Raw genomic sequence first — 16,896 nt, 5'->3', positions numbered from 1 at the left:
ATGAAGTTTGTCAAATAGATTCTGAAAAAAACTAAAAACAATAACGTAGACTTCTGTACATGGGTAACAGTACATTTACCTATGTTGGCATTTTGTGTCGACCTTCGCGGCTTACTGGGCGATAACATCGACTCAGTTGTGCACCAAGGTCAACAACAGCATGTCTCCAGGCAACACGAGCCTTCAAGTGTCAGTCAACCGGCCCGCAGAGGCCTTAAGCGTGGACACTGTTCCAACAAATGTCAAAATTGTTTATCTGCGTACGAAAAAAAAAAAAAAAAGTAACGTAACACGCCACATCAGCAGCAGCAATATAATTCATTTGTCCTTGCAGGTGTAGAGGGGGGAAGGTCATACACACAACACTAAAGCAGCCTTTACATCGATACTGAATTGCATAATAAATCCACACAGGCATCTTTCTGCACTCTGGAGGCCCTTATATAAAACATTGCCTTAAGACTTGTTAAGAGGGAATTCTGGGACAGACAATCAGCGACGGTGGCTGAGTGGCTGGTTAAGTGGTAGGAACCACCTGCAGGCTTCAACACGGCTGCGCCGCAGATCTGTAGTGCGTACGAAAGCGTAGTTAGTATTCCGCACAGCTTAGCAAATTTACACCAGAGAGAGAGAGAGAGACAGAGAGAGAGGGAGAGACAGACAGAGAGAGAGAGAGAGAGAGAGAGACAGAGAGAGAGAGAGGGGGAGAGAGACGGAGAGAAAGCGAGAGAGACAGAAAGAGAGAGAAAAAGAGAGAGAAAGAGAGAGAGAGAGAGGGAGAGAAAAAGAGAGAGAGGGAGAGAAAAAGAGAGAGACAGAAAGAGAGAGAGGGAGAGAGAATGAAGAATCTGTTGAAAAATGCTCCCTTGCTTTTGTAGGAGGGTATATTTGGACTTGCAGTCTGATATCCCGCTCGGCCGGGGCTTCATCTGAGCCGGGTGTCCATGCATCATCGTGTGCGTTTAATTTTTAATGCCAGATAAAAATGGGCCAATAGGACAAGCCTTCACATGATTGAGGAGCTGGATTCACCGACACCAAGGACAGCAGACTCGCGACGCACGCACACGCAAACATGATGAGGCACACTGACCGGCAGAATACAGAGCGCGGCCGCGGCAGAGGAAGGTAGAGCGTGTGAATGAGCGGAAAGAGGATGTGAAGCTGGAAGCACTGTGTGTGTGTGTGTGTGTGTGTGTGTGTGTGTGTGTGTGTGTGTGTGTGTGTGTGTGTGTGTGTGTGTGTGTGTGTGTGTGTGTGTGTGTGTGTGTGTGTGTGTGTGTGTGTGTGTGTGTGTGTGTGTGGAGCATAAATCATGCTGATAACAGTGTGGGCAGGTCGCAGCCTGAGGCATTAATAATACACGCATACACACACAGACAAAAGAACAGGGTGGTAGTCCTGGGGCCACGCTCAAAACAAAACACCCATCATCACCATGAGGAAGCTCTTACTTGTGTCACGAGCTCACACGAACGCACACACATCTGTCCAGGGAGATGATTTATTTCAATAGAGCGCTGGACCTGTCATGCAACAAGTAGAAGGGCCAGGGGCAAGAGAGGAGGGAGGGACGATATGGAAAGGTAGAGGGGGGGGGGGGAGGAAAAACAAATCTCATTCCCTGCCTGCCTGCTTCAGCTTGTCTGACTGAGAGGAGAGGAAGGTCTGAGGAATAGGTCAGAGAGAGAGAGAGAGGAAATGATTTAGAGAAGGGATGAAAATGTGCGAGTGAGAATTAGATGGGCAGAGTGGTGAAAATGTTGGAAAAGGAGGGAGAGAGGGTGAGACTATTAGAGAGAGAGAGAGAGAGATAATGTGCAAAGAGGAAGGGACGACAAAAGGAAGGAGGCGAGGTGTGCACAAGGAGCCGCGGAGAGAGAAAATGACGGCGAGGCAGATATGAGGACATGAAGGGGGCTACAGTGGATGCCCTCAGAATCAGCACTCCTGGGTGCTTTACAAAGACCCCTGCCGACCCCCACCCCAGCCCCCCCCACCCTCACTCCCCTTTGAGCTTTGGCTCCTTTTACAGCCAGCAAAATAGCTTTCCTAGCCTCCATCAGTGAGAGCAGATAGCTGGGATACACAATGCTTTCAGCTATCTCACTCTTGGCAATCTGTTCATCACACACTTAAATAGCGTCCGTCTGGAGAAGGAGGAGGTGAGAGATGGACTACTGGCCAAAAACAACACCACCAAGGTCAAATAAATAAAGATAAATTGCTGCAGGGCTTTAAGGGGGGGAAAAACTCCTGAATCTACAGAAATGCTTTAAAGAGGAGATGTGAAGCAGCGTCGGCATTAAAGGGGGGGGGAGGAAGGAGGTTTCAGAGGATTTGTTCTGCAGGCTTCCTGATGCCGAGTAAATGCCATCAGGTATCATAAGCAAAGCCTGGAAAGTCCTACGATTGTGCAAAACCTGCAGACACACACACACACACACACACACCTACACACACACACACACCTCTCTGCAGTCCGGTCTTTTCCTGCTACTTTCTCCCGTGCGCACTTTTATTGATCTAGCACACCACGAGCTAGCCCACTGAGCTCACCTCATGTGGAGAAGCCCGAGATTGATATGTGGACAGCGTATTATAAATCAACAAGCTTAAAATTGAATTGTGCAAAATCAATTGCGGTCCAAATCCCCCGTCGGCCGCCTTTAATTCTCATCATAAATCTTCTCTCTCGCTCACACAAAAAGGGCCAACGCTCCCCCCCCCCTCCCACCACCGCGGGACTCAAGTTATGAGAAGAAACAGCAAGAGAGACCGTCCCATAATGAGTTTTATTTGTCTGCCGCTGATGTGGAGACAAACTCTACATGCAACGCTAGCGATAGCAGGCTCGGCGGAGTAAACACTTTTTCTTTTCTTTTTTTAAGATAAGCTCATGATGGAGATCATGACATCTGTAAAGTTTCACTTGTGGGCCAACGCAGGTCTTTGTTAAAGGAGTCAGGGCTCGACAGTTACATTCATTGACAGGACACTTGCTCCCTGGTGATCTACTTATTTTGTGCAGTGGGGGAGGGGGATTGGGGGGGGGGGGGGTCAACAAGTGCACCAGAACTAGAAACCAACTCAAGCATTCAGCTCAGAATCAGATAACAGAAACATTTTTGGATGGGGATAAATGTTGGAGCTTCCGGCGACAAGATCGAAAGAAGATTCAATTAATCAAAACACATTTCATCTCTTTGTGGCAAAGATTGTCTGGCTTTTAAAAAAAAAAAAAAAAAATCATAGTAGCAAAAGATATGAAATGTTAAAAATATGCACGTGGAAAAGCACGCTATGACAAGCAATCTTTGTCGAGCGGCTTCCTGCGCATCCTGATGGGAGCTGACCTGCTCAGCTGTCGAGCGTATGTAAATCGGTGCTATCGATGTAAGTGATAGTTGAAAAGACTGACCGGATCAGGAGGATGACTACAGGCTTGAGACGAGGGTTGAGCTTTAAAAGTAGGCAGAGTGGAGGTTCCTCCCTCGTAAATGATCTTTGAGACAGAGTCTTTAAACAAACCTGACGAGAGGACACTTTACATGACACCACCGAATAATCCCGTTCAAAATGTCAAACCTATTCATGCACACTTTCATTCTTGCGGAGAAGTTATGAAAATGAGATTTTCATGAAAACTGGCTTTTTCGCTGCTTCCGTTAACAGCAACACAACATTCAGTGTGTTTACAGTTTCTTATTACCTCTCCACACGTCAGAGGCTCGATGTTAGGGTCCGACTCCGATGCTGGATTCAAATTGCTTTTGAGTACTCAAGGGATTAACAGAAAACTATGTAGCATGCAATCCAGGTTTTTACATTCCATCCTATTGAAAGGAGCCGCTGTTTACGATTCTCTCTCCTGATACGAGGCAGAATTAAAAAAAAACATATTTAAGACCGTTTTGACCTTTGAGGTTTAATTGAACAAGAGTACACAAAAAATGTGATTATAGTTATGAGACTGTGACTGGATAACAACTGAACGCACCGGGGGGGGGGGGACGCACAGAGAGAGAGAGGGAGAGAGACGTACAGAGAGAGAGAGGGGGAGGGAGAGAGAAATCAATCCATGCACAGTTTGCAAATCTGTGTGCAGAACTTGTAACCCATTGGATCGTGCATGCATGGGCGAGAGAACGAGCAGGGAGAGAGAGAGAGCCATGATTAGTTCATCAAACTGGTACCTTGTGGCTGACATTGGTCGAAGTTTACAGCTGCAACAGAAGACCCATTCTCCCCCCCCCCCCCCCCCCCCCCCCTCCCCGTTTCTTCTTCAGAGCACATTAATAATGTTTCTCAGGACCTGAAGACAATTTCAACCAAAATCTAAAAGAAGTATAACTGGAGAAAATGAACCACCCTGCCTTTAAGTAGAGCTGTGCGTCCATGACTGACATTGAAGGTTCCATCTTTAAAATCCATACTGTCCATTCTGTAATATATAGAATTAGAACATTGTGGTTCATGACGTAGTGGGAAACTGGGAACATGCAGTCTGTACACGAGGCACCAAGTCATCTCCTGTGGCCGGTGGTGTTCCATTGGGTCGCATCATGGGATGCCAACAACTTCCTGAGTAGCCCAGGCTTGAAGACCTGAGGCGAGTGGAAACGCTTCAGGGGGAGGAAGGGACTGTTCCGACACTGTTGTACTCATTCAATTACTCGCTTAGGGAAAAGAAAAAAGAAAAAAAACAAAACAAAAAAAAAACAGAAGAGTAGGCCTGCCACCAAAAAGACAACAGTGTTCAAACCATGCGAGTTCAGATGTCTCCTCTGCCCCTTTGTGTCCCCCCAGAGCTCGAAAAAAAGAAAAATCACAAAGACGGGGCCCTCGGACTGTTTCCAAATTCACGGACCGTGATAAGGACCCTCCGTCTGACAAGCGTCATATACGTCGGAGTGATTGAATAAAGTTTTTTTTTCCCAAACCCAGAGGCAATTGTGTGATCTCTGTAGGTGTTTAATGGAACACGTCGCTGTGCAGCACTCCACTCCTGTGGCAACGTCAGCCATTGAAAGCTCTTCAAAAGCGAGGAAACAACCCAATTCTATTACACAGCAGTGGTGATGCTGTCTGTGGGCAACCCTCCAGCTACACCTCTGACAGACGGGTCATGACGCAACACAGCGGCAACTGCTGCATATCAATGTATTCAGGTGGAACGCCTGACACGGCTCTACCTGAAATAGACACCTCCTATAGTCGAAATCCGAAAGGAAGCCACACTCTAAACAGATGCAGGTTTTCATTTGAACAGTGGTGATTGGACGGCTTGGTTGATGAGGCCGAAGAATGAATTAAGAACATTTCATTACAGGTCTAAATAAAACATGTGGAGGTGAAATATTTAGACTTGAAAGGAGGGCCAGAGACTCCGGGGCAGCTTTAATGAGCAAGATAAAAAGGAAGGCAGCAGCTGGCGAGTGAAAGTCCTGCTACGGCGTTCAGGCACGCCACACAAATAAGCTGCTTTGTGTCCAGTGCAGTTTAGAGCGAGAGGAGCGAGCGGATGCATTGTACGGCGGTGAAGCAAGTTTGTCCTCTGCTGTTTACACAGAGGTACTACAGAACAGAAATACTTCAACAACACAGGATGGTCCACATGGACACAAACTAAACGATCAGGTTTCCTATCTAAAGCTCCTGTTTTCGGAAAATCACTGAGGAGGACAAACATCAGTGCTACGCGTTGGTTTGATATTTACAGAAAACATGAAGATGGATCTCTAAGATTTAGATGGAGCCTTTTCAAATTCTGAGGGAGATCTCCTTCTGGAAGCCTTTCACCAAAACGAACAGAGCAATTGTTGATGTGCAACTTCTGCTGTGAACGAAGGTTGAAGCAGAAACATGACACGCATCAGTTTGTTTTCCAGACAAATACCAGATGACTAAGGCTTCGTTCAGTCTGCCGCTCAAATCTGATTTTCCCCCAAAATCTGATCAGAATCTGATCGATCTAACTGACTGACTGTCCACATTACAAATTACAAGTGACCAGATCCGATCTGCCCGTCCATATAGACGTGGTCTGATCCACATTGATTTCTATGGTAGCAGGTAACGCAAAGCAAAAACAACAGCGAAATGGATGACAGAGACGTGTGATTATCTCTCATTCAAACAGTCTTGTGGAGCAGTCTGTCTGCGGTTTTCTTTCACTGACCAAAGTTAACTTCCGGCCTGCCAGATCTACATTGTTGCTACATTTCGATGGTGTCACGTTGAGAGTAACACAGAAGACACATTGAAGCGACTGAGACGTTCAGATTGAGTCGGATCTGTACGAATCAGATTTGAAACCACCGGCAAAAAAAAAAAGGGAAAAAAAAACAAACCACATAATCTGGATGTTCTATAAATCTGATTTGGAGGTGCAGTGTGAACAAAGTGTCATTTGTTTAACTGCATATGTCCATATCATATAAAGATGTTCATCAACTGGGGTTAGATTGAAGTATTTAAACAGGGTTATTTATATCCCTGTCTACACACTTCAGTTTTCTCGTTATCTGGGTTTAGTTGGATCTCAGTTTCAGACCATGCAGATATTCAAGTGTGACCGACTTTAAACTACGCACAGCATCCTTGTGTACATAAAGGGCACTTTATAAATCACATGTACTATTATTATTGTTCATATTATTGTTAATATTGGAATCTGGATGTTTTTATTTCCCACCTTTCTGCATCCTCTCATGAAAAGTAGCATAACCAGGTTTCTAACAAGGATCAAAGGTTTACAACAGAAATGTACTTGGTATCAGTACTTCAAACAATGATAGTGTGCACACACTATAGTGAACTGACTAATATTAGTGTTCATTATCTTTAAACCCTTTCCACACAATAATAGTTTCTTTAGTTATCTCTAAGCAGGAGTTAAGAGGTTTAGCATCTAAACTAGTACAGCTGTTGTTGTTTAGTTGGATTGTTTACAAATGACACATCTTTATGTTTCTCTTTAGATGTAAATAAAAACACGTGTAACAGAGGGAAGCTCCCTTAATATTGAGCTTCCTAAACTTAAAAAAAAACGAGCGGGACGTCCTGGTGTAGAAATCAAACGCCTCTGTAACGTTTAGATTAAACACGTTTAAAAAGGTAACAACAGTTAACCATCAGGATCGAGTAAATATTATCATCTGATCATAAGAAGTAAACTGTACAGAAATAAAGGTACACAGAGCATTGATTGACAATAAAAGAGACAGTGTTTCATCAGGTTGTCTGTCCGCCATGATGATGCTCACACACAAATGCTAGCAGTTAGCATCCACATCTGGTCACAAGCTCTCTTATCTGAACAGACATTCATTAAGAAGCTTCAAAGAACAGAGTGGAAACTTACCAATCCCTCAATCTGGATCTGTTTGACTGGAGAGTCCAAAGTGCCGCCGGTAGAAGCCATCACGGACGTAGATCCTGAGCCGGACTCTTTACGTGAAGCCATCGAAAACACGCGGAAAAGGTCGGACAACTTTCAGTGGCGGACGCTTCCGGGATCGGTGCCTCCGTTTATGCGTTCGACCAGAAACAAATGCTTGGTGTCCGAATTGGGCCAAATACGGTTACACTGGATTTGGTCCGAAACAGTCAACAAGTGAATGGCACGTTTACAGCCTATTATTATCCCAACATTTTCCAGCCAGCACAATTGAAGTTAAGGGACATTTCAGGTGGTCGTATCAAAATGAAGAAACAATATTTTCTCTTAATGAATATTCTTTCCTTGGAAAAGTCCAAATACACAAATCCAAGGCCTTGAAAGGCCATTAAGGTTATGATAAATGGTAATACATTGAAGCTTCTCAGTATTGTCGAAAAATATTACTTAAGGATAAACATTATTGATCCCTCAATGGGGGGAATTTGGTTCCTACAGCAGTTTAAAAAAACAATAAATATAAACAGTAACAACAGCAAAAAAGTAAAAAAACAACAAAAACAACAAAAAAAACCAGCAATAAGAAGGTTTACAATAATTGAATAAAGGAACAAAAATACAATAGAATTAAATGATATAAGGCACTTACAAGAAAAGCAAACATCTTTAGTTAGTTATTTGTTTTATTTATTTATTATTATTTCATTTGTTTGTCTTTCCTTGTTTTAATGGTTTGCATTTGAACCTGTGCCCTTAGATTTCTAGACATGTTTTCAGAAATCTCGATTACATTGTAGGCATTTTTGATAATCAAAAGAAAAGACAGCCTATGTTTGTGTCGCCTGTCTAAGTGGATTTCAGTTCATCATCATTAAACATCTGTTTGTTTTTTAGTCATGTACTGGGAATTATTCAGATCATTTACTCCAGAAACACTTGTGATATTTATACATCTACAAAGAACCATATATGAGATTTCTAAGACATACTGTAGATCTGCATTGACAACACTTAACACCTCACTGAGATAATAAATGAATGCCAACCAGCCTAAGCCTCCTTATTCCCCTACAATCAACCCAGGAAGGGTTTTGTAAAAGAAGTTTTAGTGATGATTTTCAAAACACAAAATTAGTTGTTCAAGTAGTCAATGAAAGAATGGAGGCTCACTTCTACAATTCATTCAATAGATAATTTTATCCATGAGCATTGGAGTTTATATACAACCCAAGCAAAGGTCTAGAGATGAGGAAACAAAAATAACTGCAAACAAACAGGGGTCATTACATGCCAAGTGGTCCGATGCTGCCCAAGTCACCATCTCAGATTTCGAAAAAATTTGTTAGGCCAATACCAATTTCATTTTTGAACTCCTTGTGAAAATTCAGATGGGTATTGTCATTTTCAGCACTACAAAGTACATAGCCAATGAGTAAAGGCCTCCTTAAAATGGGGGTACTCTTAACTCTCTAACTTTACCACCTAAGAAACTGTGCTCCAGACACTTCTCCCTTTCAAGACTCAAAAAGATCTCCGAGAGGTAGAACACAAGCAAAGAGAGCAGATCCCGAGATGCCAATTTCGATAGGAGGATTTGAGGGTTAGCTTTGTCAAAGGCAGCTGACAGGTCTCGCAGCAATAGAGCTGAAGAGTGACCCACAACTCTACCCAAACGTGATTCTATTACTGTCAGTATGGTAGTTCAGTCTCAGTAGAAAGACCCCCTCTAAAAGCCTGACTGATCACTTCAATAGGGAAAAACTTGGTTTATTTCATGGTTTAAACCTTTTCAGTAAAAAGCTTCTGTTTTTACTCTATCAGATCACTTTGGACCAACACCATTTCAAAAGCAGTTATAATTAGCTCTGTGATGAATAAGTGATTGCCCTGAATTCTAGGTTTGTTGTCAAGGGTTTTAAGTGTTTCTTTAATTTAACCCATTTTTCTATTGCAGCTCTCATCAGATCATTCAAGGAGGCAAAATAAAGGAGAGAAAAAAAAACCTTATTACCAAATACTTAAAACACTTTATTTCAAATCTTTACAGATGTATCACAACTAGAAGTTACTGAAGACTAAAAAGGTGGGATACTGAACTTAACTGTAACAAGTACATTACCTAGTTACATAATGCAAAAAGGTGAATAAGCATGAACGTAAAAAGGTACAAAAACATCAGACATGAAAGAACTGATAAACTGCCTGAATTATACATCTGAATCATGATATTCAATGCCAGGATAAGGATTACCAATTTGTTGACAGATTAAGGATTTTATCATGAGATAACAAGTGCAACAGGGAGAGGGTGGGAGAGGTTACACTCCAGAGCAATAAAAAAAACAGTACCTTCCAGAACATGAAGAACAGAGTTTGGTGTGTAAATACAGGGCGCTTTGACTAAAATCTCAGGTGTGAGTGGGGATGGTACAAATCTTAAGGAATGAGCAGACAATGGAAATTTAACTTACAAGACATAATAAAGCAAAGCTTACAAATCCGTGACTGAAAAAGGTTGCTTTATAAATATAATTGTTAAACATTCTTCCTTTCCTTTTGAACCAAATGAATACTGCATGATTCCATCTGTAGTACAGTAAAATCCTTTTAAAAGCTTCAAAACCCAAACCCCCCTACCCCTTCCCCAGAAAAAACAAAAACGGGCCGACAGGAAAACAAAGTAAAAGGCAAAAAAAAGTTGAGTAATTAAAAAAGTATTTCTGTTGCAAGCAGAGTGTTTGTCTTTTCTTCCAATGTCTAAATAAGGTGGAATCTTGGTCCAGCGGTGGCGATGATGTCGCTGTAGGGCTCAGTCTGGGTGACCTCGATGGCTTGCTGCTTCTTGAGGACCAGGAAACTGTAGAACTTGGCGGCTGCCTGCTTCTTGTTGTTGTTCCGGCATAATTCAAGCAGGCTGATTGAGTCTGCGCCAGTCTTAGCCATGACGCGCTATGGGGATGGTAGCACAACATGTAAGTTTCAGATATCCCAAGAAAACATAAAATGATCATCTTCCTCTGTCTGGATTTAATCCTACACAACTACAGGGGCCATTTAACTTTACTTTGTTAAACTGATTTAACTTTACTTTGGTAAACTGCTTTAAGCTTACTTTTACAAACAACAGCTTTTCTTACCTGGAGACCGTGCAGCATCTGCTGGGTTCTCTTGTTCCATCTCTTCTCCTCCTGATCCTGGTCTCCTGCCTGTTCTTCCTCTTCCTGAGGAAAACAGACACTTCCCATCAGCATCATCTCTCACAGGATTCAACATGCATTTGATACACCTTCCAAAGACAGTGTCCTTTAAACTGCTCAACTGAGGAGGACCACGTTTGCTTATTTTGCTTTATGCTGCGGGATCACCTGATTGGTAGACATCTTTTCATTAGTAGTATCTGCATTTTTGACAAACTGTAATTCTTACCCTCCTACAAACAAATACAACTTCCCCTGTCACCACGAGAAGAACGTGTTCCAAAGCGTTTACCTCTTCTTCATCGCTATCATCCTTCTTGTCTTTGTCTTTTTCCTCGAGCAGGTCAAGCTCGGGGACGAGCTGGGTGAGATTGATGCTGGTCTCTTCAGGGGGCAGATCCACCTGAGGCATGTCTAACCTCTGTGACAGGACTGAGCGCTCAGCCACCTGCTGCTGCTGCTCCAGGGGAGCCATCTGAAAGGAGGAAACACCCATGAGGAATCTGTGCACTCAACTGAACACATTGTTTCAGATATATTTTATGCAACTTCAGAGCTTTCTCCAAGGTCATTTCTTAAAATAAAAAATAAAATAAAAATTGGCATGTGCTCACAGGAAGGGTGCCTTCTTTGTCAAGGGCTTTGCGTTTGACGCCACGGGGGGTGGAAGGAGGAGGCATGACTGTCTCGTCCAGGGTGGTCCTGCTGCCCTCCATTGCAGAGGCGGCGAGCATGCTCGGCTCCTCCATGATAGTCTGGTCTGAGGGACACATGGAGTGTTTGGGAGGAAATTAAAAATCAAACGATGTTGAGAAGTGAACAATGATCACGACACGTGTTGACCTCTTCTCGTGTCTTCCAACATGACTTACCAATGACATCTCTGTGCTGGCTCATGACGTCCTCTCTTGGCACCTCTGGGTTCTCCAGCTCTTTGAGGAACTCGTCGAGACTGTCCGCTTCGCCGCCCTTTCTCCTCTTCCTCAGCTCGTCCGGCACCAGAGGCGTCAGGCAGCGCGTGAACATCTGACATCGGAGGGGGTGAAACGGTTAAACTTTAAAGGGGAAGTTTTATTTCATGGAAAAGTACAAACTTTATGCAAAGTCAGAATAAAAATGCAGAGGCTGTTAGGAAGGATTGATGCTTGACAAAAGAAAAATAGACCTGCTAAATTATGCACCAACACGTTTTCAATTCAGTATTCTGGAGGGGTGAAAGGCGTGGGTGTGAAGGATAGGAGAAAAAGAAAACCAATCATTCCCTCGTGTTCTTTCTTTGTTCTCATTTGAAATCCCACAACCTGAGCAGAATGTCAATGGATGAAGCAAAACTATAAACTGACTCTCTCCTCCACCATTTAACAGAGTCACAGTCTGACCTGCTTTGAGTTACAACTCCGGTGTGGCTTGTTCATTACAGATTCTCAAGTGGTGTTATTGTTGAATTGATTTCAGGCTGACAGCTGACAGTTTTATCATGTCCTCAAATAGCTACAAGTTTGTGTTTATCCACAAATAGTCGCATCTTTTTTTTTTTTTTTTTAAACAAACTTTGTTACCTTGAGCAGCCTGGCGTTCCAGAGAGGCTGGGCGGGCAGAGAGAAAAGCTTCTCCACTCCTCCGGTCTCCTTCCACATCATCAGCTTCTTGGTGGGAGGAGCGAGGTCCAGAGTGGTGACAATGTCCGAGTAGTCAGAGAGCTGAGCCCTGATGGTCTTACTGTCCAGCTCCTTCACGCTGTCCACAATCAGCTTCCTCTTACGCTTGGCCTTGGTCTCTTTCACTAGAGATGGAGGGGGGGGGGGAAATAATACATCAACACTTCATGGTAAGCTGGAAATGTGACTTTTTTTCAGCAAAGCCACAGACGGTGAAGGAGCTTCTTACCCGTGATGTCGATGGGCTCCAGGGCAAAGGCCTCCTCCTCGTTGTGCACTAGAGTGGTCTGTTCCGTCTGGTCAGCCATGGCTGGCAGTGGCTCCACTGGACCAGAGTCTGGGCTGTCTGGACCCGCTACACACACACACACACACACACACACAGATTACAATACACACTTCACTGGACTTATCTGACAGTCAATTTACCAACAAGCATTAAAGACGGTTCTCCACACAAAGTTACTTCCATATTCATTTAGCAGAAAGTTTAATAGAGACAGAATTCTAAACAAATTATTTCCCGTTTTAACATTTTGCAAAAACAAAGAAGCAGGAAATCAGTGCTGTGCTTACGTGACTGGAGAGCGTCAAAGTCGTCTTCGTCATCCCCGTGGTCCGGAGGCATCATGACACTTTCTGTGATGGCTGGAGGGTCGTCAAAAATACCGCCTCCGTCCTCAGAACTCAGTAGCTTATCAACTGAGAAAGAGGAAAACAAGATGAACTCAAAAGATCAGAGGAAACTTGAAGGCCCGTTTTAAAAGCGAGATCATTCATAGTCTCAAAACTACAAACCCAGCATCCCCCCATCACTGTTCCCCAGGGAGGCATCTCCAAAGTCATCGTATTCCATGTGGGTGGACTTGTCGGGGAGATTGGCGGGACCAGGCTCAGGTTCTAGCAGCAGGTTTGTGGCTGTGGCACCTTGCATGATATCCTCCTCAAACGTGCTGGCGTCGCGCATCATCTCCCGATCGTCCATGCCAAAGTCAGCTGAAAGTTAAAACGATTAGAACCACGATGAGCACTTTAGAAAAACAAGAAACCAAGTGCTTTACAAGCAAAATAAAAATTTAAATATAGATGAAAAAAGTAACAAATAATAAAGTATATCATTCAACACGTTATCAAGGATTTCAATTAAGCGCAATATATTTGTGCCCCAATCAAAAGAAGAGCACTGAGGGAAGAGACACGACTACAACATGCTGTTATTATTCATACAAACAGATATCAGGTTATAACATTTCTAAATCTGTTATTGAAATAAAACATGATGATGCATCTTAACTCAACACCCTTTAAAATGTACGTCTGCCCGGCCTAAGAAACACTCATAATGAATCCAACCAGACAGTATGGATGGAAATGGCGTTATGAAGGGTTCAAGCTAATCTAGTGTCCTACCAAAGTCATTATCCTGCAGGAGGCTGAGGTTGCCAACATCTTCCCTCATGGTGATCTCTTCCACTCTGCTCTGGTTCAGCGTGAATTGCTGTGCCACATCTATATCACTGTTGAGTAAACACACACAAAGACATTAGAGATGGACCCAACCGCTGATTCTTCAGTGACACAAACCGACCCGTGCAGACGGCAGGTAAAATAAAAAGTTCACGCTGTGAAGACCTCGATCAGTCTTTCCCTTCATTTGAAATGAGGAAAAGATAAATTAGACGAGAGCGGAGCGCAGAGACACTTACTCCAGGTCAGGAAGCGGCTGGTCAAAGTCGTGGAACTCTTCGGGTAAGGTGATGGCATTGTAGGCTGCCTCTCTGTTTTCCTCAGGAAGATCCACCACACCTGAATACAGAAACAAACAGGTGTTGTTACAGAACGTCATTGATGACATCACGTCTCTCACAGAGAGAAAAAAACAAACAAAAAACTATTATCTCTGCACTGACATTGTTTATCAAGAAAAATAGACAACTCATTTCATGAGTGTAAAATTAGAGAAGAAATAGCAGAGCTGGGATTTTTTTCCTTTTGTCCTTACCCGGCCTAAAAGCCATTTTGATCTTGATAAAAGCTTCATTGCAGTCAGCAAGCAGATACTTTGCCTTCCTGTGGTAGATTCTCACCACCCCAAGGAGCAAGTGGCCAGACGTACGCAGCGCCATCTTCACCTAAAAGACCAGGGAAACATAAATACAACATATTTTATACAGATACAACAAATTGCCCTTTTAAACCAATCAAACAGCCTCAGTTCTGCTTTTATCCGTTTCTAGTCGATGCATTTCTTCTCCCGTAGAGAAACACTTTGAATTCCATTGATTTTGATCAGTTAGCAGTAACGACAGAGCCAGGAGCTCAGAATCTGAGCACGCTCAAGGAGCAATATGCACAATGTTCCACATTACCTTGGGTGAGATGATGCTCTCCACACTGCTCTCCAAGTTGCATTCAAACACGTGGGCCTTGGTCAGCTTCTTGTCCCAATGGGCCGCTAGCCAGATCTTGGCCAGCGGCCCACGCTTGCTGAGGACAAAGTGGGCGTAGAACATGGCCCTGGTTCCTCTGGCTCACACACTCACACTGCTGAATGGTTTACCTGGAAAATCCAATTCATTATTATAGGTACAAGAAAATCTATATACATTTTTTCTTTTAAAGTAGACATGAGAAAATATCTAAATACATGAGAGCAAAGCAGTAAAGACTGATCAATTACACAACAGTATTTTCGGTCAGCTTCAGTAACAGAATCGTCAATATCTCTTCAAGTTCATAATGAAAGAAATGAACTATTTACTGATGCATTGATGAATATTTGGCCATCTGAAACAAATATTCAGACTGCTGGTGAAGCAATGAGCAGCATGCAAGTTTTTAAGAGTGCAAGTACAATGTTGATTCTTTCATCCCTTGATACCTACACGACAAAGATATGTCCCAGTAATCCTCTGAAGAACTGGGACTGCTTTTAGCTCCATTAACTCTTATTTTAAAGACCAACAGAACATCATCACCAGAGAAAGATAAAGACACTTTTCAATCCGATTCATTTCAGAGACAAAATCGATCAGGTTCATGACGCACTTCTTTTGTTTTTACGCTGTGTCGAATTCAATCTATACTGTAACCGATGAAGTTATCGCTGTTAATAAAACACAAATTGAGACATACGAAACAATAAATGTGTTTTATCTGGATAAAGTGACTAAAGCGCCGCTTGATTCCCGGTTAGGAGGCAAACACTAAAAATGCACGCTGTTCCGACACCTCACCTTACCTTCATGAATCATTCAATTTAACAATGCATTATTGCACAGAAAAGATCAAGGACAAATTTGAGAGGTTGTGTATGCACCGAATACATGACAATGTGGTAAAAGCGCCAAGGGGCTGGTCCACGCCAGTAAATAGTCGGCGCCATCAAGTGGGACGAACTAGTTTTACGTTAGCCGCCAGCTAGCTCCAAAAAGAAGCTCTGAATTCATCTACAGTGTAAATAACAGCCTGGGGAAAAGATGATACCAGTCTGATGGGAAAAAAAATAAAACGTCTCTAGTCTTGAAAACGAACACATTATTCAGATATGAGAAGGAAGTAATTCACAGAGTAACGAGGCGCCAATCAAATCCTGCTCATACTTTTTTCCTCTCCTGTGTAGTTAGCTGGTGGCTAAAGGCTCCTGCTACGATACAGGCCGCAGATAATAAACACAGACCTGCATGCTCATTTAGTCTCACGTAGTGCACTAAACTGCGCACTAATATTAAATATGCAAACACACTTACCGACGGTTCCCCTCTTAGACTGAAATTTCAAATGATTATGTTATATCTCCCAGTGAATGCTCCCCTGTTGTACTCATTAAAACTGCCAAGATGGCGCCAGTCGCCTTCCTCCCGCTCACCGCTGTCCTTTTAAAATCGGCAGGATGTTTACAGTCAAAAATGGCGGAGGAGGAGTCTGCAGAGGAGGAGGAGGAGGGGTAGGAGGAGGAGGACACCAAGCAGAGGCAGCGCCCAGCAGGAGAAGATAGAGGCGCTGTGGCATTTACAGTAGCAGTGTACGGAGCCCGTCTAAATGTGTGGACACGAAATAATAATTTGTGACCCCAAATTAGTTATTCAGGACCACAAATTATTATTTCGTGGCCACAAATTATAATATTTTCACCAAAGTCACCAAAAGGGGCAGGCGCTTGACATAAGTAATTAAGACAATTTAGATTGAGTCTGCAACATACAAAGAATCAACAATTATCACTATTAAGTTGTTGCTGTGTTAAGTGTCCATCCTCCCCCCACTAGTGAACAAGATCCCAAAATACTTAAACTCATCCACCTGGGGCAAGGACTCCCCACCGACCCAGAGAGGACGAGAACCATGGCCTCAGATTTGGAGGTGCTGATCCTCATCCCAGCTGCCTCACACTGCTAACCGCCCCAGTGCGCGCTGGAGGTCCAGGTTCGATGGAGCCAACAGGACCACATCAGCTGCAAAAAGCAGAGACGAGACCCCGTGGTCCCCAAACCAGACCCCTCCGGCCCCTGGCTGCACATAGAATTTCTGTCCATAAAAATTATAAACAGAACTAGGAACAAAGGTTCCCGTCCAGAGGCCAACACGCACTGGAAAAAGGTATGACTTACTGCCGGCAATGCGAACCAGACTCCTGCTC

The 16,896-nt window shown here is 43.4% G+C and overlaps 2 protein-coding genes across 2 annotated transcripts in view; both read right to left on the bottom strand.

Moving 5' to 3' along the window:
* LOC306823391 (eukaryotic translation initiation factor 3 subunit H) overlaps positions 1–7,526 on the bottom strand; it is a 60,130-nt gene extending 52,604 nt beyond the window's left edge. The window contains exon 1 of the mRNA XM_079342877.1: positions 7,367–7,526. Coding sequence (XP_079199003.1) covers positions 7,367–7,468 — 102 coding nt within the window. The 5' untranslated portion in view covers positions 7,469–7,526. The remainder of the gene's footprint in view (positions 1–7,366) is intronic.
* Positions 7,527–9,417: 1,891 nt separating this feature from the next.
* On the bottom strand, positions 9,418–16,261 carry LOC306823540 (double-strand-break repair protein rad21 homolog A-like). The gene is made up of 14 exons (XM_079343131.1): positions 16,007–16,261; positions 14,627–14,817; positions 14,260–14,389; positions 13,964–14,063; positions 13,668–13,774; positions 13,056–13,253; positions 12,834–12,959; positions 12,487–12,612; positions 12,159–12,382; positions 11,472–11,625; positions 11,214–11,359; positions 10,892–11,074; positions 10,540–10,623; positions 9,418–10,351 (listed from the first exon to the last, which is right to left on the bottom strand). Exons 2-14 carry the CDS (start codon positions 14,768–14,770, stop codon positions 10,160–10,162), a joined length of 1,914 nt encoding a protein of 637 aa, XP_079199257.1. The 5' UTR covers positions 14,771–14,817; positions 16,007–16,261; the 3' UTR covers positions 9,418–10,159.
* Between the last annotated feature and the right edge of the window lie 635 nt (positions 16,262–16,896).

Source organism: Symphodus melops (genome assembly GCF_947650265.1).
Source record: "Symphodus melops genome assembly, chromosome: 5".
Taxonomy (NCBI): Eukaryota; Metazoa; Chordata; class Actinopteri; order Labriformes; family Labridae; genus Symphodus; species Symphodus melops.
Note: the sequence above shows the minus strand (reverse complement) of the source record. Positions and strands in the feature narration are given on the sequence as shown.